Source organism: Macaca mulatta, chromosome 13, assembly GCF_049350105.2.
Source record: "Macaca mulatta isolate MMU2019108-1 chromosome 13, T2T-MMU8v2.0, whole genome shotgun sequence".
NCBI classification, from domain to species: Eukaryota; Metazoa; Chordata; class Mammalia; order Primates; family Cercopithecidae; genus Macaca; species Macaca mulatta.
In genome coordinates, this window is record NC_133418.1 from 53,401,151 (window position 1) to 53,427,092 (window position 25,942).

The window sequence follows — 25,942 nt, forward strand, 5'->3', positions numbered from 1 at the left end:
TCACAGAAAAAACTAGAAGAAGAAACAGTAATACCACAGAAGCCTAAGAAAAAGGCTATATCTTCACTCTCAACTTCTAGAAAATCTGAACTCTAAGAGGCATGTAGACAAGCTGATTATATTAAATAAATCACTACATTTAAGAATACAATTTCAGCAGCAAGATGAAAGCCAGGTAAGGAAATGGAGGCAGAAAACTTCTGACAAATCACCAAGCAGGAAAATTAAGTTAGGTCAAATCTTAGTAAAGTGGTTTGTCTTGGTTGCTATTTGCCTCAGACAGTGTTAATAAGCTAACCCCACGGCAATTCTCAATTCCCTTTTCCCTTGTTTGCCTTTACTACAATGGCTAAAAAAGCTAAATATTTGCTTTCCCCCTATCTCTAGAAGATAGCCAGTGATAGGTTCTAACCAATGAGACATAGGTACAAAACCCCTGACAGATATCTGAGAAAGCTTCTGCCTCATTCTTCCTACTTTGAGAATAGATATATTGTCTGGAACATCTTTTAATTATGAGGGGACAAGCTATGAAGACAAAACAGTTAACTTTAATCCAACATACCCATCATCAAGTGTCAACAATTCCCAATATATGGATAATTCTGTTCCATCTATTTCCACGCTTTTAAAAACTTTCATTGCTCTGTACTATCCAGGAGGATAAATTCCCAGTCTTACAGTGATTCAAAGTAAATCTTTTATCATCAAATCCATCAAAAAGTGGGTTTCACTGTAGATGCTGTCATTTAATGGCTATGAAACTTAAAGCCAGTTACTTAGTATGTGTAAGCCTTAGCTTTCTCACATGTACATGCTGGAAATGAAGGTGATTAACAACACATCAAAGTTATTAAATTTCCAGAGCTCTCTAGTTTATGGTTCACAAGAGCTTGAAGACTATCATTCAAGAGTTGGTAATAATGGTCAGGCATGGTGGCTCATGCCTATAATCCCAACACTTTGGGATGTTGAGGTAGGCAGATTGCTTGAGCTCAGGAGTTTGAGACCAGCTTCGGCAATCCCGTCTCTACCAAAAATACAAAAAATTAGCTGAGCGTAGTGGCACTTGCCAGTGGTCCCAGCCACTCAGGAGGCTGAGGTGGGAGGATCACTTGAACCCAGGAGGTGGAGGTTTCAGTGAGCTGAGAGAGCTAGTAATAAATAATATTGTTGATCTTCACTAGGCTCAGGTTCACCAAGTTTAGACCTGTTCACTAGGTAACACATGTTCTCATCCCTGCTGCCCAGGGCAGAAAGATAAAGCATGTATACATTCTGCAAGCAGAATTTGGAAACACCTCTATCCTGCCCAACTAGTCAAAAATGTGCTTCAGAAGCAGTAACGCTCCTAACATAGGTGGTATAACATAACTATTAAGAGTAAGGACCTAGTTAACTGATATTACCTTTGTCCCAATGTGATGCAATAAATATACACATCACCAATGAAGTATTTGCAGCAAAAATGTTCTCAGTGAATTTAATGCTAAGGAAACAAATAGAAAACTATATAAAGTGGGACATTCAACAAGACAAGTTTCCTGGACATTTCAAGGAAAAAGTCAACACTGTAAAAACATCCTCCTCAAACAAAAAAAAAGGTGACAAAACAAAACAAAGAGTAGGCTATTCTAGATTAAAAGAGACTGCAATACATAAATCTTAACTGAATACTGGATTGGGGGTATGGATGGGGCAGACAGGAAGAATTATAAAAGGCATTCTGGAAAGAAATGGGAAAATATGAATTTGGCTTATATATTAGAAGGAATTGTGGAATTACTGCTAATCTCCTTAAACGTATTATATTGTGGTTATGCAGAACAATGTCCTTATACTTAGGAGATAGATGCTGAATTTAGAAATGACGTCTCATAATGTCTGCAATTTACTTTCAAATAGTTCAGAAAAAAGTATGAAGATATAATAAAGCGAATATTAACAAATGGTGACTATAAATGAATAATATATAAATGTTTTCCTTCCTTTTTCCCTTCAATATTTTATTCTGAAAATTTTTTAAGCCATAAAAAAGTAGAAGGGATGATACATAAAGGCCTATGAGCTAAACTAGTTCCGTTTAACTATTTGCTGCATGATGGCAGGGAAACTGTCTCTGTGCCTCAGTTCTCTCACTGATAAAATCAGGAAGAATCCTTATACTTAACACCCCATAGATGGTTTTGAAAACTAAATCAATTATGTAAAGCACTTAGAATGCCCAGCACACAATAAACATAGTATAATTACCTATTTTTAATACTAAAATTCTGATGCACTGTATCTTTCCTCAACTATTCTTGTGTCATAATCCAGAAAGATCCAATAAAGCCAGAGAGAGTAAGCCATAAGAAAAGAAAAATCTAAATATACATCAAGGGAGGAATGAGTAGAAAGAAGGTATATCCCCATAATACAGCTTAAAAGAATAAAGAATGCAGATCCCAAGCACCTAACCAAATCTAATTTATTTATTAAATTATTTTGCAGTGGAGAGAAAGTCATGAAGCAATTATTCAAGTGCATACAACCTCAATGTGATGGTTAATTTTGGGTGTCAACCTGACTAGATTGAGGGATGCTTAGATGGTTGGTGAGGCACTCTCTGTTGGCGTGTGTGAGAGTGTTTCCAGTGAAGATTAGTCTGTGAGTCAGTGGGCTGAGTAAGGAAGATCTGCCCTCAATGTGGGCAGGCATCACGCCATAGGCTGGGAGCCCAGATGGTACAAATAGATGGACAAAGGTGGAATTCCCTCTCTCCACCCCTCCTTCCCTCAGAGCGGGATGCCCTTCTCCTCCTTGTTCTTGGACATCAGAACTCCAAGTTCTTTGGCCTTTGGTCTATGTGACTTGCATCAGCAGACTCCTGGGGCTCTAGGGCCTTCTGCCTCAGACTGAGAATTATGTTATCAGCTTCCTTGGTTTGGAAGCTTTTGAATTTGGACTGAGCCACGCTACCAGAAGCCCAGAGTCTTCAACATGCAGACAGCATACTGTGGGACTTCTCAGCCTCCATAATTGTGTAAGCCAGTTCCCCTAGTAAATCCTCTCTCGTGTATCAATACATAGGCATACCTCAGAGATATTGTAGATTCAGTTCTAAAACATCACACACTAAGTGAGTCACATAAGTTTTTTGGCTTCCCAGTGCAAATAAAAAGTTAAATTTAGACTATGCCAGTCTATTCACCGTACAATAGCATGTTTTTAAAAATGTACATACATCAATTTAAAAGCACTTTATTGCTAAAAAATACTGATGATCATGAGCCTTCAGCAAGTTGAAATCAAAGATCACTGATCACAGATTGCCATAAAAGGTATAACAATAAAAAAAAAAAATTGAAATACTGTGAATGTGACTCAGGCACATAAAGTGAGCACATGCTGTTAGAAAAATGGCACCAATAGGAAAGAGTCCTGACCGGCCCAGTAAGACAAGGGAAGAGGGAGGCCTTGGATCTGCCACTGTGATCAGAGTGAGGCCAGGTGAAGAAAAATGTGCAGAAGGTAAGAAACTGTGAAGGCATCATGAGGCCTGGTTAGGAGACACAGCCTGGAGAATTATGAAAGATATACTGTTGTTTTAAATTTCAAACCACAGTTACCTGTGTAACGAAAGAACTCTTTTTTTTTTTTTTTTTTTTTGAGACGGAGTCTCGCTCTGTCGCCCAGGCTGGAGTGCAGTGGCCGGATCTCAGCTCACTGCAAGCTCCGCCTCCCGGGTTCACGCCATTCTCCGGCCTCAGCCTCCCGAGTAGCTGGGACTACAGGCGCCCGCCACCTCGCCCGGCTAGTTTTTTGTATTTCTTAATAGAGACGGGGTTTCACCGTGTTAGCCAGGATGGTTTCGATCTCCTGACCTCGTGATCCGCCCGTCTCGGCCTCCCAAAGTGCTGGGATTACAGGCTTGAGCCACCGCGCCCGGCCAACGAAAGAACTCTTAAGCTCCACAATAGGAAAAGGTGGAAACTGACCCAGAGGATGCCAGATCGAAGGATATATCCAGTTGCAGTTCTTACCAGCACACAGGTGCTAATATACACACTGTTCATTTTCAGCTTCAGCTCTTGATTGCTTTTGGCAGCAAAAGCACTGCTCAAGGCCCAAACAAGAGAGCAATTTGGTATTAGGAGAATGATTAAGATGGATTCTTGAATGGTGCTCCCCAAAAGATACATACATATATATGTTCCAATCCCTGGAACTTGTGAATGTTACCTGATTTGGAAAAGGATCTTTGCAGATGTAATTAAACTAAAACTCTTGAGATGAAATCATCCTGAATTATCCAACGGGCCCTAGATCCAATAGCCAGTGTCCTTCTAATAGCAGGGCAAAGGGAGGTTTAAGAGAAGGTGGTGTGAAGACAGTAGCAGAGATAGGATTGATGGGCTACAAGCCAAGAAATGTCAACGATTGTCCCCCGTCATTAGAAGTTAGGAGAGAAGCATGGAACAGATATTCCCCCAGAGCCTTGGAAGGGAATGGTGGCCCGGCTAACACCATGATTTCAGACTTCCGGACTCTAAATAGAAATTTATTCTCTCCTAATTTAAGTCAAAAAGAAAGAAAAAAAAAAAGAAAAATGGCACCAATAGACTTACTTGACACATAGTTTCCATAATCTTTCAATTTGTAAAAAAGGCAAATTATGGGAAGTACAATAAATCAAAGTACAATAAAATGAGGTACGCTTGTATTTATATATGTCTCCCCTATTGATCTCTGTGGACAACCAAAATACACTTGATATGGTTAAAAAATAAATACAGTAGAACATTAAAGTAGCAGGCATGGAAAGCAAATGCTTTAAAAATCAGGGTCCTAAGTGTATGAAAAAATAATAGGCTTACCTACACAAAAGGCTTTAATAGGTATATACATACTGTTTGCTCAAGTAAATTAACGTAGCTATAATCCTCTTACTAGCATGAATGACTCTCTAAAATAAATAACTCACTCCCACCCAAATAAAAATTCACTTTCATAAGAATTAAGATGTCCCACTGGGCACCTGTGGGAAAATGCTGCTTCGGAGAGATTTTTCAATTTTCAACTGTATTCCTTACAGTGGCAGTAAGGCATATCCAATTCAGGTAACAAATTATCTCCCCATGATAACCTGTATTTGTCTGTACAGCATCTATATAGAATACTAACCCTGATTTCTAGTCTTAATGCAAAAGATCCCGGTGACGCTTATCTCACTCTCAACACCAGGACCAGACATGACACAAACTGAGGTGGACTACCCTATTCCCACAGCCACTATAATGGGTTTCGGGATGGACAACTAACCCAAAGTGAACCAGAGTCAAAACAAGGACTTCTGCCAGAGTTATGGAGAAAGAAGTGCTTTAAAGAAAAAAGGTCAGATGGGAGAGACATATATTCTCAGAACCTCCCAAGGCTGTGTCACAGGGTGAGGAGTGGGGTAAGGAAAACAAAAACAAAACAAAACAAAAAACTCCTAGAAATGCCAGCTATACACATCACTTACATCCAGAACCGTGGGGTCCATTTTGCTATGTGAAACAAGTGTGTCAAAGATTTCAGAAGGCCAATGCAAAAGACAACAGCTAAGAAAGAAGTATTTCTGACACTAATTTTTATTTGAGCATCCAATATAGCTGCTCCTGAAACTATTAATAGAACCACCAACCTGATTTAAGCTTCCCAGTTAAATAAGCTGACAAATTCTCTTACTTCAAAAAAAAAAATTTTTTTTTTTAAATAGGCTGTCACCCAGGCTAGAGTGCAGTGGCACAATCATGGCTCACTGAAGCTTCTATCTCCCATGCTCAAGTGATGCTACCACCTCAGCCTCCCAAATCCTATAACTACAGATGTGTACCACCATGCCCGGCTGATTTTTTATTTTTATTTTGGTAGAGACGAGATATTGGTGTGTTGGCCTGAACTCCTGAGCTCAAGCAAGCCTACCTGCCTCAGCCTCCCAAAGTGCTGAGATTACAGTCATAAGCCACTGCAACTAATCTGCAACTTTAATCACTTATGACCAGAAGGATCCTCAATAATAATCTCGAATCCATTTGCCCAATAACACGTTACTGTCAGTCTGGTGGCTAGGAACAGTTTAATGGTATTAGGGAAGACAGAGTTTAATCTTACGCTACTTCAAGAGATACAGGAACATAGTGTTAAAATCACACTTTTCACCTCTATGGCCAGTAGGGAAACCTTCACAGGCGCCCTGCCTTTATAAGAAAAAGGTGGAAGAACTGAAAAGCCAGTGTTAAGGAAGCAAGACATCTAGCTTGTCCATCCCTTACTTAAGGTATATTCTGAAAACTGGTTCTAAGTCAGAGAAGAGCTTTAGTTCCAAAATTAAATACTGGTGTTTGGTTTGCACTGATTTTCAGTTACTTGTCCTATGGGAAGAGGTGGAGATAGGAGAAGAAAGGATACCTGCTCTGATATAGATAAAAGATCCTGGGGAAGGTAAGCCAGCAAATAATGAACTAATGACATAAAAAGTTTACCTACTGGGAATTAAGCTAGAAAATTGTAAGAGCAAAGGATATATTGAATTCTACCATTTTGGAAAAATATTAAATATACTTCCACAAAACTACTATTTTTTAAAAAACAATAGCTTTCCAAAAATATTTTTCTCCAAAGTATTATACTAAAGGTATTTAACAGTCACATCTGAACATTATGTTGTAAATATGCTATCTATAACAAAGAAAAAAAAGTTCTTACTGTTGACGTAACTGTCGACAGCTCTCAATATGAGTAGATGTATTTTGATGCTGAATCCAATCCTATTGTAAAAGGAGAAAAGTGTTGAAATTAGAATATTCCTAATGTTGACTAATGAATTAGGCTTTTAAAAAAGACAAAGAATATTTTTTTTTCAAAAATTAAACAAACATACTCATAAATAGCACTTGGCTGCTCAATAAAATTTTCACAAACAAAAGTTAAAGGCCTCGAAACAAATGCACTTAATACCATACCTCACTGATCCCATTTGAAAATATTTTATTACAGAAAACATTTTAAAAATCAAAACCATGGCTGCTCATTTTGAAATCAATATATAAACTTGGAGAAAATAAAAGCATGGATCAGAAAAAACTTACTGCAAATATAAAAACAACACACCAGAAAACACCAAAAAATCTACGAGTAATATGGTATCTGTGAAACAGCATCTTCAAAATACAGTATTTCAATGACAAAATACCTCTAAAATTCAAGCTAACAACATCAACAATCAAAAAATGCCACCTCATAAACCAGTACCATTCCATACAAGGTACTCCCTACACTGGCAAATAAGATTAGGAAAAACATAGGGGAAAATGCTACTGATCAAATCTATTTTCAAAATTTAAAAGTAACAACATTTCAAAGATACAATATCCCTTATATACAGAGCTTTACAATTAACACAATGCTTTCTTTTTTTTTTTTTTTTTTTTTTTGACAGAGTTTTCGCTCTTGTTGCCCAGGCTGGAGTGCAATGATGCGATCTCAGCTCACTACACTCTCCACCTCCTAGGTTCAAGCGATTCTCCTGCCTCGGCCTCCTTAGTAGCTGGAATTAACAGGCATGCACCACCAAGCCTGGCTAATTTTTGTATTTTTAATAGAGATGGGGTTTCACCATGTTTGTCAGGCTGGTCTCGAACTCTTGACCTCAGGTGATCCACCTGCCTCGGCTTCCCAAAAGTGCTGGGATTACAGGTGTGAACCACCATGCCCGGCCCAAAATGCTTTCTTATACATTACTTCATTTACAAATAAATCTGTCCTAAAATTACAATCTGTACCCATAAATAACTCTGGAAGATACATCTGGTTTTAAAAAAAAAAAAAAAAAAAAAAAAAGGCCAATACAGTTTACAAAGATACAGTTTCCAAGGTGAAACAATTAGTTAAAAGCAATATGTATGTTACTCAATGTTTTACTGTTCCTCCAGCATTTGGAAAGGCAGAAAACTTACTAGATAACTCTGTATTTCAACACTTTGCTTAAGGAAAATGTTATTATTTGTTTCCATTTGAAACACATTTTAGGTCATTAGAAATTTCCACAGTTAAAATCACGGTTGACAGTAATTTTGGATTCTGCCTTGGCAAGAACTATCTGAAAGAAGGTACACTGATTTGCAAGGCTCAACATCAATTTAAACTCAGCAACAAGGTATGACAAATCCTAAACTATTTCATTAAGCCATGGAACTGATTGTGGACTACAAAAAAGAAATGTTTGTACATCCTGTTTAGTAATACAAATAGAAAGCTAGAAGAGATTGGCAGTTAAGAGCCTCTAGTAGTACTAAAACCCGTATTTTTAATATTAATTGGACATTGTTTACATCAAACAGACACACTGGTGCAGGCAGTGGGTTGGGCATGATTTATTTGAACCATAAAGTGTGTTATCTGAATACGTTGCCAACATTCAATAATCCAGAGATTTTACCCCCAAGTCCAGATTTCCAGCTTTTCTTGAAAAAATAGGAAGATACAGTAATACAGGATACCATTCTTATAGCAACTATCACCTGAAGATGATGGCTGCCCTATTTAAGACACACTCTTCCTCAGTTCAAAACATGATGGCTGCCCTATTTAAGACATACTCTTCTCAGTTCAAAACACACATACACATGTTCTCTTAGGCTTGCTTCACAAATTGACATTACTTGCTTTAAGCTCAGTAAATACACCCACCCCACCCCAACTTCTAGACTCTCTAGTAACAGTTTCCACATTAGATAATAGTCCAAAAGCAGCACTGTCTCCCCAGAGAAAAAGTGATAAATACCTACTAGCAGGAGATGCTGCAAGGACTATAAAGAATTAGGCAGGCTCAGAATGAAACTGAAAATATCTACTCGTATCAGGGCTCACTTACTATTCTCAACAGTTTTTTATTGTCAGTACTTTCTCAAACTGAATTACTTCAGTCATTATGACACAGTTCCTAAACCAAGGAAAGTTTCTCCTTTAAAATCTGAACCCCAATTTAACAAGCAAATACATTTCACATTCTCAAAGTACATCTTCACAGCTACAGTTTCAAAGACTCGAAGGTGGGGAATATACATATTGTCAGATTTACTCAGTAGGAAAAAGTTTACAATCGGTAATTTACATTTATTGGCTTCATATTTATGTCATATATACACACACACAAACACTTACGAGGCTGCAAAATATATCACAGAAACGAGAGGCAGTGTGTACTATCAAAATCCATCTTCACAAATCCCCATCATTTGGCCACTTAGTAGTGAAATATTCATTACTTAGATGAGCCCCATTCTGCTGCGCTGTTAAAAGGTGTGTGTGTGTTTTTAACGGCAATCTAGGTGAGCTCTGATGACTAAATAATTTCCTCTCCTCTAAAATTTTTACTTTTATCTCATTAACCCAGGTTTTTACCATCTTATACTTGAACAATTAGAGAAGCTTCCAAGTGGAAGTCCTACTCCACATCATCTCATCTCTATTTACCCTGCATACTTCAGTCAGGTTGCCCTAAATATATACTTCCAACATGTCACTTCACTTATCAACAGACTTATTTAGCTTTCTAATGCCTCTCACCTCAAGTCTAAACTCCTAGGCTAGCTCTTAAAGGCCTTTCATACTTACTTATAATATGCTCATCTTTCCCAACTGCCTCTTACCACTATGAAATGTAATCTTCTCTCTAGACCTTTGCCTCTCTGTATGTTGTTGCCATCCCTCCTCTTCTTTTTCTTTTTCTTTTTTTTTTGAGATGGAGTCTCGCTCTGTCACCCAGGCTGGAGCGCAGTGGCGCGATCTCGGCTCACTGCAACCTTCCGCCTCCTGGGTTCAAGCGATTCTCCGCCTCAGCCTCCTGAGTAGCTAGGATTACAGGTGTGCATGGCCACACCCGGCTAATTTTTGTATTTTTAGTAGAGATGGGATCTCACCACGTCGGTAAGGGTGGTCTTGAACTCCTGACCTCAGGTGATCCACCCGTCTTGGCCTCCCAAAATGCTGGGATTACAGGCTGTGAGCCACCGCGCCCGGCCCTCTCCTCCTCTTTATACAGGCATATCTAAAGCCTCTTTATCTCATTCAAGACCCATCTCCAACCTACTCCATCAAGTCTTCTCTCCCACATCATTCTAGTTAAGACAGACTCAGTGCATTCAGTAACTGTCATTCCATTAGTCTAACTAGGCTATAAAAGTCTTTTGATGTCAGGATGCGTATTTATACTTCTTTTTAAACACACACTGCTACAAATACAATAGTTAAAATAATTAAATTGGTAAAATGGTAATGATTAAATTGGTAAACTGATGATGCTGGCCTAAGTGATACACGCCTGAAATCAAGATCGAAATCTCTGTTCCCTACAGCATATCCAAACAAGTTAAATAAATCACAAAACTACTTGTTGCCTTCTAAGTGTTTTAAATGTCTTGGGAGTATAATTTTTCTCCTCAATAAGATTGAATAAACTGCTTAATAACATCTAAAATTTTACACAGTTCCTCATTTCTGCCCCAGTACCTAATTGGAGTCAAGCACAAAATTGGTATCCATAAGTACATACTAAATTAAATGTACATCTTTTCTACTCTACAGAATACAAAACTTCAAGTTCTTTATTTAAAGATATATTTTCTTGGATTCATTATGACTAATTAAAAGTTCAAAATAAATTTTAAAAAAAATTATGTGGTATCCCCAGTCACAAGAACACAGAGAGACTAACACTCAATTCACTACTTAGGCCAGGGCTACTTACAGATTACAATTAGGTGATATGAATTATTCTAAGACTTTCCCTTTTAAGGACTTTGCTATCCCTTCTGATGGAATAAGGCAACTATTATTTTAATAGAATTTGGCACATCTGGCTAAAATGGGGTAGAACACTGCTTTCTTTTGCTGGGGTTAACCTTAAGAAAATAGCAACAGATCTAATCAGATTCATGTTGATGAAAACCTACTGAGTGAATAATGAAAAGAAAATCAAAAGGCAACATTGGAAGAAAAGAACAAGAGCATAACACATAGATTTCTAAGCCTAAGTATACAACCAATTCCAGGCCATGGCCTTGAATCAAAGCTTTTTCCCATGTTAGTATATTCCCTTCTGACCCTTTACAATCTAAATCTATAAATCACATTAGCAAATAGAAGAAACAGTGATTGCCAACCATACATAAGTATATAAAATTTACTTGGAAATTCCTGCTCAAATCTACCAATGATTACAACTGAATAGTATGTTCTACATTATAGTACACTTTACTGCCTCTGCAAAATACTTCCAACTACACTATCAAAGTACCTAAATCTTCTTTATTTTTTTAAAGATTTTTCTCTACAAATTTCTATCATTTCACATTATTTTTTGAGTCCACAGCTGGTCCCAGAATAATTTACTGCACCTTGACTTATTTTTGCTATGAAGTTATTTTAGAGAGCTTCTTCTAAAAAAATACTAGAAATCACTAGTCTACATAAAGTCAGGAAATATTTAAATCAACATTAATTGTGATAACCAAGACAGGTATATATGTGCAAGTCTATAATATACTGTCTCTTAAATGTGTGCATTACAAATGGGTTATACCATCTCTTCAGTACAAATGGGTTATACCGTCTCTTTGTATTTTTATACTAACAGATCCTTTTAAAGAAAGGTGATTCCATGTGACATTGTCTTGTAAGTACGCAGCTTATGTTACATAAATTTTATGTTGCGTAAGTGGGATAACTAAAAGTTCAAAATAAATGGACAAACTATTAAAATATGGTGTGCCCGGTCATAGGAATACAGTAAGCCTAATACTAAACTCAGTACTAAGGCCAGAGCTACTTAAGATTACAACTATGTATTGAGGCTGCAATTAACATTACCTTCTGCTACTTCCTTAACGCCTAGTTAACAGCAGTATACATATCAGAATTTAGAGAAAACTTTGGCGCTGAGCATCATTATACAGTGATCTTTTTTTAAAAACACTCACCTTCAAATGACTACATTCTACGTTACATAGAGAACACAAATGTGGAAATATTCTTGGAGATGCTGCATAATAATCATTCATCATAGAAGGAGTAGGAAGTCTCTTCATCTTCTGGGCATCAGCATGTGAAAACTTTGGTAGCCAAGATGCTTTCACAATACCAAAGGGAGATCGAATGGGAACGTCAGCCTGTGACTGGTAATTCTTTTTACTTCCTCTTGATCCAACATGTACGTTAGATGAATTAATCACAGGTTCATGTGGGATCCGCTCTTGCTGGCTTACAGCTGAAATTAATTCCGATGAAAAAGGTTGCTGGTTCATAGATGGAGGAATTAGAGATTGACTCATCGTCTGGCTAACTGTTTGGTTAATGGATTGGTTGACGGATTTTATGGGTTCAAGGACTGACTGTCCTCCCGAAATGCGTAAGCCTGACATCTTGGCTCCACTCTCAACTGGGAAAAAGGACCGATTATTGGAGGACTCACCGGGGAAGTCCATTTGGCGAAATACGTCTTCAACAGGAAACATAGAATTACATATCACATTTGGATTGGGAACAGATGCAGAGATGTTCTGCTGTGACTGAAATTCATTCTCGACCTCATCAGTTGGAATTTCAGGATCATAAATACGTACTTCAAGTGGATCTTCTGTGTAGCCATATTTGCTTGCATGCCCATAATCTATCACATTACTTGAAACTGCTTCACTACCAAGGGTTTCTTTATTTCTGCTCTGAGAAGGTAAATTAGGTAATCGGCGCCCCATTTTTCGCATTCTTATATCCCTCAAAATTAATGGCATATTTTCAGGAGTCAGTTGTTCATCAGGATAGCGACTAAGTTCTTCTAGGTCTTCATTAGATAATCCAAAACTTGCTAAGATACTTGAGGCACTCTCTTTTGTATAGCGGCTCTGTACTTTGGGACTCTGCTCTGTAACCTGTGTTACAGAACTCTGTTTCACTGCCACTGATGCAGATATATGAGGCTCATCATCCCATCGGCTACCATGAGGCTTCCCCTTCTTCTGTTGTGCTTCATGAAAATCCAGTTTTTCTTTGGTCAATCTTGGATCAGTTCTGTGTTGAGTTACCTGAACATTCATTCTCTGTGGTCCCATGTTCTGATAAGATTCATGGCCAGCAAATCTGTGTGGAATTCCACGTGCTCTCCCTGCTGGGTAAAATCTTGGGAGACCCATAGATCCAGGCCTCATAAATGGTCCTGGAGGCCTCATCCCAGAAGGGTTAGGTGCTCGTGGCCTTTGAAGTGGAAAGTCTCCTCGAGGATTAAACCTGGGTCTCGACATGGCTATTTTCAAGAAAGCCTGATTTAATAAAGTATAAGGTGGTGTTGAACCATGTGAGGCAACGGCATTCAGCTGCTGAAGCGCCAACTGAGTCTTAATCTGAGCAAAGTGCAAAGGAGATGGGCCCAACAGAAGTGGGTTTGCAATGCCCAGGTTCAAGGAATTCACAAGTGGTGCGAAATTTTCCAAGAATAACACAAAGCTGAAAGTTAAAACACAAATATTAGATCATTTTAATTCAAACTACTTCATGAAGTGGGTTCTACAGCCAGTGTAAAACATTTTGAAATAAAGCCATGAAACCATTCTGCATTTCATATACTTTTAGAGTAAGGGCTTACGAGGATTTAAATTTCCCAAAAACTTTCTCTTCTTTTCTTTCCTGAATGCAGAACACAAGCCCCAAACCTCAAGTCAGAGTTCATGTACATTGTGTTGTTCTGGGTGCTGTCCTAGGTGCTGAGCAGTAATTACAACTCCTTTTACATAATCTTGAAAAATACTGGGAATTTATTTCACGCTGTAATACTGGGAGAAAAAAAGATGAAGGCATTAAAATACTTTTAAATGCACACATATTTAATATGCATGTTATCATATAAACAAATAATAAAAGTAAGAACTGTAAGCCTAAAAGACCCGTTTTTGTAAAACACAAATCTTCCTTGGAATCAGCCTTCACATCTAATCAATCCCACAGGGCAATTAAACTACACTTATGTTCATATTATTAAATAGTTGTTTCTTGTTAGATAAAAATGTGCTGTCAATAACTTGACTACAGACTCTAAGAAAATAGTAAGCAATGGCATGGAATTTGTTATAACACAGAACATAATACGTAACAAAACCAGTAACCCTTCCCTTGGATTCCCTCCATAATCAGTTTAGACGAATATATACGGATAATAATAATGATTAACTTTATACAGCACTGTCCATATGTCAGTCAGTGTTCTATGAACTTTAAATGATGCTCACAACAATCCTGAGGTATGTACAGTTTTACAGAGGAAGACACAAAGGCACAGGTAAAGTAACTTGCAAAGACAAGTGACTGCTGAGATTTGTATTCAAGGTTATCTAGTACAGTAATCTGTGCTCTTAACCATTAACAGATGTGAGCAAAGTATCTTACAGTTTCCAGGCATTTTATTAGTTAAAACTGGTTGCTGACCAGCCCATAAGACTGTACTACCCACTTCAACACTCTTCTCAGAAAACAGTACTTTAGCTATCATTCAGGACCAAGGTCAGCAGCCACATAACTTGGGTTTCCTCCTGCAATTAAAAAATTTATGAGTATATAGACTATGTTGGTGCTTTCTATCAGGACCTCACTTTTATGCGTGACTGAAAGGCATGGTGGAAAATGTGAGGTCTTGAGGCATCTACAATCATTATAAAAATCAACATCATGGATCCTATTTGCTAACCATCACTGTCTGGTTCAAGCTACAATTCCATCCATTACTTTACTATATACTTTTCTCTTTATTTATATATAATGTTATTAATTGTTAATTTGGCTGGGAAAATGGTCTTTATCTGGTTAACACCCTCCCTTCCAATCATTTTGCATGCTGCCATCACATTTAACCTTTGCAAAAGGACATTTTTACCACAAAACTCCTCTGTTCAAAAATCCACAAATTTCTCATTCTCTTTATTTCTTAGCTTTATTGTTTAAGGTCCAACCAATCTAACCAATCTCTCTAATTTTATCAGACAGGTATTTTTGTTATGTCTTTGTTCTTATTCTTCCCAATTCTCTTCATCTCTTCCAATCAAAAACAAACTCTGCCCCGGATGCTGACCTGACTTTATTCATCCTTCAAGGTCACCCCCATTCAACCTCCCCTGACTACCAATGCCGAGAGTGAGTCTTCCAATAACCCGGTTGTTTTTTTTTTTTTTAAAGACAGGGATGTGCTGTTACCCAAGCTGGAATCCAATGGCACAATCTCGACTCACTGCAACCTCTGCCTCTCGGGTTCAAGCCATTCTCCTGCCTCAGCCTACCAAGTAGCTGGGATTACAGGCATGCGCCACCATGCTACCTGGCTAATTTTTGTATTTTTAGTAGAGATGGGGTTTCGTCATGTAGGCCAGGCTGGTCTCAAACTCCTGACCTCAAGTGATCCACTCGCCTCGGCCTCCCAAAGTGCTGGGGTGTGAGCCACATCGCCCAGCATCCAATAACCTTTATTTATCGCTTGTACCATTTCTGGATTCTTAATATCTTATATTTTTGCGCTCATACACACATGATCTTTTTCAACAACCTAATGCCAACTGAAGGTTTATATTCATGGCTAAGTCTTATCCCCCAAGCATATAAACCCTACTCCTACTCAAAAGATCCTCAAATATTTGTTAAACTACCTAAATGATTACATCCAAAGTATTCATTATTAACATGCACAGGTTAATTTTCAAATTAGAATGAAACACAAAAATACATCAAATACATACGTTTTTGATTCACCAGATACAGGCTGCAGACACAAGCTTACCAAACAATGATACCCAAATTCTGTTAAAAAGTTCATTTATAACAAACTCATGGTCTTTTTAAACAATCATAAATTATATGAAATTGTGCCTACCTTCTACATAATAAAATCTCTTCCAAAAACTGTCTTCACCCAATCCTAAAAGATACGCATTGCTTATGTAAGCAGTTTATCATCTAGTTATTACAATGCTTTCTGAACCACTTATTCCATTTGGTGAAGACTCCTCTTATAAATTCATAGCACAAGCTCTTCCAAATAATGTTTCTCCCCCAAAATAAAACAGCAAATTTCAATCAGAGTGATCTAATTACTAAATGTAATTGTGAAGAAGTATCATTTGGAATCATCTCCATTTTGAATTCCTTAAAGGCAAAAAATCTACTGTGTATTTCCTAATGTGCCCAACATTGCATTACATTGATTCAAGTACACATTTATAGAGGTTAAGAGAACTGCCCTTGACAAACTGTATTCTCCAGAATACTAGAGTACTCTGAGCGGTCTTCTACAAAGATGTTCCCTGGCCAAGAAAGTTCGAAGGGCACCATACTTGCTTTTTAAGAGGAGCATAATGTCTATTAGCATATTAAAGTCTATGAGAGGCTAGGTGAGGTAGCTCACTCACACCTGCAATCCTAGCACTTTGGGAGGCCAAGGCAGGCCGATTACTCTGAGCCCAGGAGTTCAAGACCAGCCTGGGCAATATGACGAAATCCTGTCTCTACAAAAAAAAAAAAAAAAATTAGCCAGGCATGTTGGCTCGTGCCTATAGTCCCTGGCTACTCGGGAGGCCAAGGCTGAAGAATCGCTTGAGCCTGGAAAGCAGAGGTTGCAGTGAGCCGAGGTTGCACCACTGTACTGCAGCCTGGGCAACAGAGTGAGACCCTGTCTTTAAAAAAAAAAAAAAAAGAAAAAAGAAAAAAGAAAAAAAGCTATGAGAAGCCCTGCTGTAGTTTATCAAAATCCTTTTTACATTTTCCACTTCCCAAACCTGGGTTTCTATTCGTAAAACAGACATATGCTTCCTATGGTAGGTTTCCCAGAATATAAATGTTAAAAGAGAAACTTTCCTACCTATATACTCAGGGGTCATTTCTGAAATATTTAGTAACTGGTAAAGCACACGCAATGAACAATCAAAACATAGGTGCTTTACAGTGTGGAAGTAGACTCCTAAGCCCCTCCTTTGTCTACCACCCTTAAACTGTTAAGGGTTTAAGTTGCTGTAGCACGAGAAGGTAGTGGTGGGGCATCCCTAGGGAAGGAACTAGAAGAGAAAAGGATGTGGGGGTCCACCCTTGGAGTAGCCACTACTTACTAATCATGCTAATCATGGAAGAATTATTTCTGTATTTAACACAGCAGCGTCAGTGTGTAGTCACTATTAGTCCTGCAAAGACATCAGTCTTTCATAGAACAATCTGGAATTCACATGAAGAGAAGAATTAAAAGGCATTTTTGCAGTTAAGGAATTTCAACTATCAATATGCAGAGGTATGGCCTGTTTGCATTTTTTAGGAGTCTTTAAAAACCACACCTGACCTCCCATATGGTTAGTCCCATCCTAAAATCTAATATAATGAAGATAGAGTAATAAGTTGGTAGCCCTGGCTCTCCCTAGAAGATCTCTCTCCCTTCTCTACTGGGAAGAAAAGTCAGAGTTCTGTTCAGCTACAGTTATTTACTGAGCATTCTGGTCCCAGGACCTGCTAGCTAGAGGTAGGAAAGTTTCTCTTCTAACATTCATATCCTGGGAAACCTACTAAAGGAAGCACGTGTCAATCTTCCAATAGGTCACTTCTGCCAACTTCCTTTCTGAGAACAAGTTTCTTTAATCCTTTCAGCCAATGCTTCTAACTTACCTCAAGACGCCACACAAATTTCATACTTTTATGTGTAGTATATATCATTGTAGTTTGTATTTATAGTTACATTTTCACACAACAACCCAGTTGATATAAAATCATCATCTTCTTATGCTACCACATCATTTCTAATCCTGGTAGAGAAGTTTCTGATGAAATACTTTGTCAAAACGTCGTTAAAAGAAGAATTATGGGCCAGGTACAGTGGCTCATGCCTTCAACAGTTTGGGGGCTGAGGCGGGTAGATGGCTTGACCCCAGGAGTGCGAGACCAGCCTAGGCAACATAGAGACTTCACCTCTATAAAAAAATTAACAAAAATTAGTAAAGTGGTGGGGCATCCCTATGGTTCCAGCTACTCAGGAGGCTGAGGCAGGAGATCACCTGAGCCCGGGTGGTTGAGGCTGCAGTGAGCCATGATTGTACCACCGCTGGGTGACAGCGCAAGACCCTGTCTCAAAAAAAAGAAAAAAAAAAAAAGAATTATGATCAATTACTTTACCATACATTTGTCCAACTTTATTAGAATTCCTACTAAAATCACATGATTCTTAAATTAAAGCATGACACACAATGTTGGGCATCGGTAAGAAGTAATAAAGACATTTTTAAAAATACAGGTGGTTCACATCTGTAATTCCAACACTTTGGAAGGCCAAGGCAGGTGGACTGCTTTGAGCCCAGGAGTTCTAGGCCAGCTTGGGCAACATGGTGAGACCTTATCTCTACAAAAATGAAAAAACCAAGCATGTTGGCTTTTTAAAACTAGCTACTCAGGAGGCTGAGGCGGGAGGACTGCTTGAGCCCAGGATGTCAAGGCTGCAGTGAGCTGTTTCCACCACTGTACTCCAGCCTAGGTGGCCAAGCAAGAGCCTGTCTCAAAAAATTTATATAAATAAAAAATCTGCCTATGACCTACATGCCAAATAACATATCTTCAATGGTTAAAAAAGTAAGTATTATGTTGCCTCTTCTTTGTGAATGAAATTTAAGGAGTGTAATGGTCACCCTTCTCTGAGGTGAAAGCATTCCAAAATCCCCAGTGGATGCCTGAAACCATAGATGGTACTAAATCCTATGTATACTGCGTTTTTTCCTGTACATACATACCTGTGATAATGTTTATAAATCAGCTACAGTAAGAGATTAACAATAAAAAACAATTAAAATATACCATAATAAAAGTTATATGAATGTGGTTGTTCTCAAAACACCATTCTCATACTATACTCACCTATTTTTGGATGGTGGTTGACTATGGGTAACTAACTTCAGAAAGTAAAGCCGTGGTGTATACTCATATTTCACTTGCACAATTTTCACTTTTAATTAAAAGTGTTAAGTACATTTTTAATCATTTAGCAAAGTTTGTCTTCTATCTTTCATATCCACTCCAAATAAAATGTTTTAACTAAAAGGATGCTTGTTATACTGCAAGCTTTCTATTTATAAAGTATTATAAAGTTTCCTTTTGCAATTACATAATTCTGAAGTCTTATTTTTTCAAATTTAACTTAGGTGCTCCACCAACAGCACTTTTCTTTACCTTGTCACTTAACTTTTATGTCTTTCTCAATCAATTCAAGGGAATAAAATTCCAAGATTAAGTATCAGGCCATTCAGGATATTTTTTTAAATACTAAGTACTCCCAAGAAATTTTGAGAAAGTTTTTCTTAGCAATAAATCTAGAGAGTAAGTTCAAATTCAGCTTTTATTCATACAAAATAATTATTGACATCATTGTTCTAGGTAAGGAAGGACCAAAGATATTAAAGCCAGAACAGATCTCTCCTTCATATAGCTAACATTCTACTTTTTAAGATGGAGCTAGTATCTCATAAAATTAGAGTAAACAAAATGATAAAATATATAGTTAAAAATCTCTTGAAAACTTCCCTTTTCATGCTTCTGCAATTATAAAAGCTTGTAGAGAGATTGGAAACTGGTCAAATAAACTATAGTACATCCGTATTTTCAGCATCCACTGGGAGGTTTTAGAATGATGTATCTCCCTCAGAAAAGGGGACACTACTAAGTAAAGGCTTTTAATGACCAGAATCAGAATCCATACAGACAAGACAGGAAAATTCTTCTAGGTTGGAGAGAATTTCAGAATTTGGACACTAGAAATAGAGGGCAAGCTATTAATTTTAACAGGAGATGGTGTGATGCAACAGGAAAATATCTGAGATTTTTTTGGTGGGCAGAGGGGAGCATAAAGCAGTAAATTCAAACTCAAACTATAAGAGTCTGTCATCCATTTGTCAAAAAGGTCTATGACTCCCAAAAGGTTAAGAAATTCTATTTAGGGGTGTCAGAATCTACATTTTTAAGGCCTCAATTTACATGGTTAGGAGACAATCTAATCTCTCTTCTATTCCATTTAATTTTCAGCTACTGGCTTTCCTACACCGCTACATGCCTAATACTTTCTACTGGATCATCACTTCCGTACATCTCAACTTTGCTAAACACTGATTTTTTGTTGTTTCTGTTTTACTTACTGGCAGGCAAGAACATTTAATAGGGAATGACAGTGGGTCACACATTTCCTTCTTACAAGTGTCCATCTAAATCCTGCATGCCACTGTGGGATGGGGTGAGGAGATACATCCTAATAGACCCTTCTTTTTCCCCTTTTTGATTTTAGTGGAAAGGAGTAAGTTCAGAATCATTCACTCAATGTATTAAATATCTTCTGAGAGCCTAACATGACAGTAACCAGGCTACTTCCTAGTTTTAAAGCCAAATAAAATACAGTTACATTCCTACAACCAAACTGCTAACAATCTAACAGAAAAAAACAAATTGCAGTAAGGTTTGTCAGTATTATAACAAGGCTGAAGTATCAGAAAAGGATTTCTGGAAGACAGAAATGCTTGAATTGAGTTTTGTAGCATGGCATCTTCTACATTTGAGGAAACTAGTAGAAATGAGATTTCAAATAATGTCTTACACTAAACATGTGTTTACCAAATTTTCAAAAATTTGGAGTATCCTAAAGTCTCTGGATAAAATACTATAAGACAGTTGTACTGGAAATGATAATAAGTAAATTATAACTTATTAATACGTTTTTCTGACAAAGGCATAACATTTAAGACAAGAAAAAAATAGCTTCAGATAAAACATTAGAATCTTTGCACCCTCAGGACTATTTGATAAAAGTCAGCTATGAAGACAGAAAAAAAGTGTTAGGAACCAACATCCCTTATGCCATATGTCAGCTACTGTTTTTAGTGGCTTTTTCAATCCTCTGCTCTCTCTATACCAATTCTCTTACCAAATTACCAAGATATAAAAAAAATAAAATAAAATAACTCCATTTCTAAACATAAAATTCAATGTATTCCTGTCAATACTTCTCATATGTACTTTTCTTTTTCCTCTCACCACCATCATCATTCTAATGCCTTTTCTTTGGCTATTACAAACTTTAAATCTACAGTTATCTATGCAGATTCACAGAGGCACTGGCAAAAAGGGGCAGAAGTTACAGGTCAAGTGCTTAATGAGTAAAATAATGTGTCTGAGATTTTCTTTAAAATAATCTGGGCAGGGGTGAGGGAAAGAGCGAACATGTGTAGTGGGGCAGGGGGCGGTCGTGGTGGTAGATGAAGGGAGTTTGATGAAGTAAGACACGTAAAAATACTGGCTGTGGAAGCTGAGTAATGAGTCCCTAAGAATTTATCTGCGCTTTTTTCACATTTCTGAAGATTTCCAAAATAAAAAGTTTAAGTCCTAAATATTAGGTATGACTTTTTTTTTCTTTTTTTTGATACGGAGCCTCACTGTTACCCAGGCTGGAGTGCAATGACACAACCTCAGCTCACTGCAACCTCCACCTCCTGGGTTCAAGCGATTCTCCTGCTTCAGCCTCCCGAATTGCTGAGATTACAGGCGTCCGACACCATGCCCGGCTTTTTGTATTTTTAGTAGAGACAGGGTTTCACCACGTTGGCCAGGCTGGTCTTGAACTCCTGACCTCATGTGATTCACCCGCCTAGGCCTCCTAAAGTGCTGGGATTTCAGACGTGAGCCACCATGCCCGGCCAGTATGACATTTTTAACAAAACGAAAAAAATGGGACGAGTAAAAAACAACGAACATGAGTTAGTGAAGATGACATCATTCTTCTCAATCTAACATCATCACATCAAGGTCTGACAAAGCCAAATCAGCTAAAAAGCTGATTAACAAGCAATGTATAAATAATAAATTCAGATTTAAGTCTAAAATCGTTTAAATTATACCCTATACCCTTCACCCTTCCTTCCCACTTGACTTTTTAGCTATTACTAAACAGTTTGATATTTTGCTATCTTTGTTTCATTCTACCTTTTGGTGGAAAAAATTAATTTGTAAAATTTAGAAAGTAAAATAAAGCAAAACAAGCAAAGTGATCTTGGTAAGAAACCTCTAAGAATTAGGTTATATCACAACGAAGAAAATAAACCCTCTGCCTTTTTAAGATAATGATGTAACCTGAAAACAATGTGATAAGAAACAGAAACCAAAGGCAAATTTGGCATTAATACCTGGAAAACCACCAAACAAATTAAGACAGTCATTATAAAACCTTTCTCCTTTAACCCCAGGAGCTCTGGTCATAAAGAGGTTTGTTCATCAGAAGATTTATGGATAGTTTTCTTATGAAATAAATAACCTGCAAAAACGAGAGTTGAGATCAGGGTTCTTAACTATTAACTCGTTGGGGAAAAAACTGCAATTAAATAGTATTAACTCTTTAAAATAAATGTTTTATTCCTAGTTATGTAAGTAACGTGTGTTTGTAACAGAAAACAGTAACAACCTGCAAACAAAATCCTTACCAATAAAACCATCACCCAGAGTAAATTAATACTCTGGTATAGTTTCATCTACTTTAGTGTACGTTCATGCATGCATGATGGGCGGGTGTGGTATATCCAACATTGTACAAAATTAGAACTATGCTATTTGCTCTTTTCAAATGACATTTTATTTTTCTAAATTTAATATTTTTCAAAAACTGAATAGTGACAAAATATTCTCAACCTTTGAACTGTTTTAACAAATAACTAATAACTCTCATTTGTGTCCTTTTAAGAACAAAAACATGCCACTGTAAAACAAGAAATATTCAATATAATGTCAACCATAAAAATTCTTTCAGAAACACATAGTAGAAACTGGGTTCCTGAGGAAGCCATGACAGAACGGCTTGACGAATTAAAAAGCGCTATTAGATCCTGTGAGGTATTTCTGAAATCTCCAATACCATGGACAATTAAGAACTGCCTATTATTTTGATGCAGTCTTTCAGAAGGAAGGGAGTCCTTAATTTTCTTTACAGATATGGGTACTTTATCCAAAGCCATCATCAAAAATCAATCCATCAGATAATGGCCCCATTAGACTTACAAGGAAAAGATTTATATCAAACCCTATACTTGGACTTACACTACTTTATAGTTTACAAAGCACTTTAAATATTATCTCGTCTGAGCTTCACAATGACCTTAAGAGCAAAGGAATTCCAGTTTACACATTAAGTAAAACATAGCTAGGAAGTAATAAGATTACAACATCTCCCATTGGTGTTCTTTCCATATACCAGATACATTAAGTATAAATTTACTTTATAACTTTCTTTCTAATCATAAAAAAGCAAAACAGGTTCATAATCCGCCCCCAAAAAAGAAAAACTACCCTGTAACATGCAGGAAAGAATAAAAAGTATTCTATAATCTTCCCACAAAAGGAAAACTACCACTAACATTATTTTTCTAGACATACAAACATATACCTCATTTGGTACTGCTTTGTTTGAGCACTATTTGTCTCAGAGTATATAAATTCACTTTGGTACTTAAGAATGCAGTTATTACAATGGCTAGTTAATACAAGAGGCTGATTGTTTATTCAGCTATAAAAACTAACATGTCACTCTGTGCTTTCCTGGTACTCAATCTGCCAATCTCTCCTACCACGCAGATAAAGCCATTCAGCCAACTTCTTTACTATTAGTTTTTGTCCTCTCTTGTCTCACAAAACATATGCAAGTAACAATTCTGAGGGTGTCCAAGTGTTGACAGAGAGTACCATGTTTAATGTTAAAATGCCAAAATGTGGTGCCTTCAAAGAAACAGTCAACGAAATAGGAAGCAAAAATAAGCAGAAAATTAGAAACGTTATTTGGCATCATGAAGGGCAACACCAAATTTCATTACTAACTGCAAGGATTGATAAACACCATGATTTCAGATTCGGAAAAAAATGGAAAATTGCTAATGCACAATGTTAAGAAGAGATCTCCATGAGAACCAGGCATTAACCCCATATAGCAACGATTTAATATTGTTATCAATTTCAGGAAAACGATTTTTTGATAAATGGGCTATTGTAAGATATACCTTTTTATTTCCTAAAAGCATGTGCACTGCATACATAAACGGGCCTCTAGAGCACAACATTGTATTTATTGTAAATGATGCTCCCCTGGACATGTGCACTGGTGGCCTTGCTCTAAACACTCCTAGTAAAGTCTAACACGTTAGCCCAAGAGAAACCACCTTATCCAAGCTGGAACAAACAAATCTTCCCTAGGATTTTTTGTTAAACTAGAAATGAGAAAAGTGGTAGATGTTTCTAAAATTCAAATGCTGTTAACAGCCCTATTTACTGCTTTACCGAGAAACCGCACCATAAAACAACAAAAAAAGCCACTGGAACAGAGGTCAGCAAGACCAAGAAGCAAAGACAATAACGAAGGTATTCAATATCCAGTCCCCAATTGTTTCTGAAGCCTAACTGCATCCTTGCCCTCTCTGCCATTTGGTTATTTGCTTTTCTTCATGGAGTCACATGGGCCAAAAAATGTTTCCATTTACCTAAAATGGGTTCTAAAATCTTCAATTAAATATACCTTAACTGGCCAGGCGCGGTGGCTCATGCCTGTAATCCCAGCACTTTGGGAGGCTGAGGCGGGCGGATCACCAGGTCAGGAGTTCAAGACCAGCCTGACCAACATGGAGAAACCTTGTCTCTACTAAAAATATAAAAATTAGCTGGGTGTGGTGGCAGGCACCTGTAATCCCAGCCACTCAGGAGGCTGAGGCAGGAGAATCCACTTGCACCTGGGAGGAGGAGGTTGCAGTGAGCTGAGGTCGCACCACTGCACTCCAGCCTGGGTGAACGTGAGACTCCATCTCAAAAAAAAAAAAAAAAAAAGAAAACCTAAACTGACTAAATGCATTAAAAATCATAAGCCTTAAAGTCTTTACAAGTACAAATGAGCATACAGTATGCCACCTTTTGTGTTAAACAAAAAAGGAAAATAGGAAAACATACATATACCTGTTTATGGTTAGCATAAAGAAACAAAGGAAAGATAATACAGAAAACGGTGAAGTTGGTAATCTATAAGGGGTAATGGATAGAAAGGATTGAAGGGATATGGTAATGTTACTTCACGGAGCATTTTACTGTACAGTTTTAACCTTTGGAAACATGTTAACAATTTACATATATTTTAAAAATCAGTAAGGATAGAGAAAAATATCTAACACTGAAAGCAAACCAATCCAATCATATTTCAAATGCATACCACAATACATTGTAGGGGAAAAAGAAAATAATCCAAAAACTTAAAAACCGCTATTCAATTTATGTACCTCACAGGAGGCCACACCCCCTAAGTGTTACAGCCCCCCAGGAAAATAAATAAATAAAAGAAATGATTTATGTACCTCAGTTTTGATGGAGCTAAGGGAAAGAGAAGAAGAAGAAATTTTCACTCTTTTTAGTAATTTTATTTTTTGTAGTGGCATGGATGAAGCAATTCTGAAACTACTTTAGACACATCATAGATTTGAGCAATTAAGTAAATGTTTTGATGGTGCTAGGAACTTAGGGCTTTCATTGTGGAAGACAAGAAATACAAATAGGAAATGGGAGAAAGCAAGAAAGAACTGAACCGCAATAAATTATCGAACACTGGAAAAAACAGGAGTCCATAAACACATAGCAATAAATTAATCAATGGGAAGAAGGGAAGCTCTTATAGAGTGCTGAGTACCTACTAGTAAATGTAGAATAACAATGGGAGTAGAAAATCATTTTGCAATCACCATAGTAAAGAATGGTTCGGGTAAGAATCATGAGTGGGTATTACAGAGGTAAATTCTGATGAGTAGGATATTTGCATGGTCTTAAAATGTCTCTCCACAGATTGATTCCAGGGAGAGTGGGGGGA

General features: G+C 37.4%; 1 protein-coding gene across 17 annotated transcripts in view; it reads right to left on the bottom strand.

The window, feature by feature from the left end:
* The window catches only part of ZNF638 (zinc finger protein 638), a 154,040-nt gene that overhangs the window by 67,287 nt on the left and 60,811 nt on the right, over positions 1–25,942 (bottom strand). For 12 of the 17 annotated variants that reach the window (XM_077959436.1, XM_077959432.1, XM_077959439.1 and 9 more), the window contains exons 2-3: positions 12,006–13,524; positions 6,733–6,794 (exon numbers count right to left, since the gene is read on the bottom strand). In XM_077959436.1, coding sequence (XP_077815562.1) covers positions 6,733–6,794; positions 12,006–13,322 — 1,379 coding nt within the window. In that variant the 5' untranslated portion in view covers positions 13,323–13,524. The remainder of the gene's footprint in view (positions 1–6,732; positions 6,795–12,005; positions 13,525–25,942) is intronic. The other 5 variants (XM_077959442.1, XM_077959441.1, XM_077959444.1 and 2 more) reach the window with 1 other exon arrangement.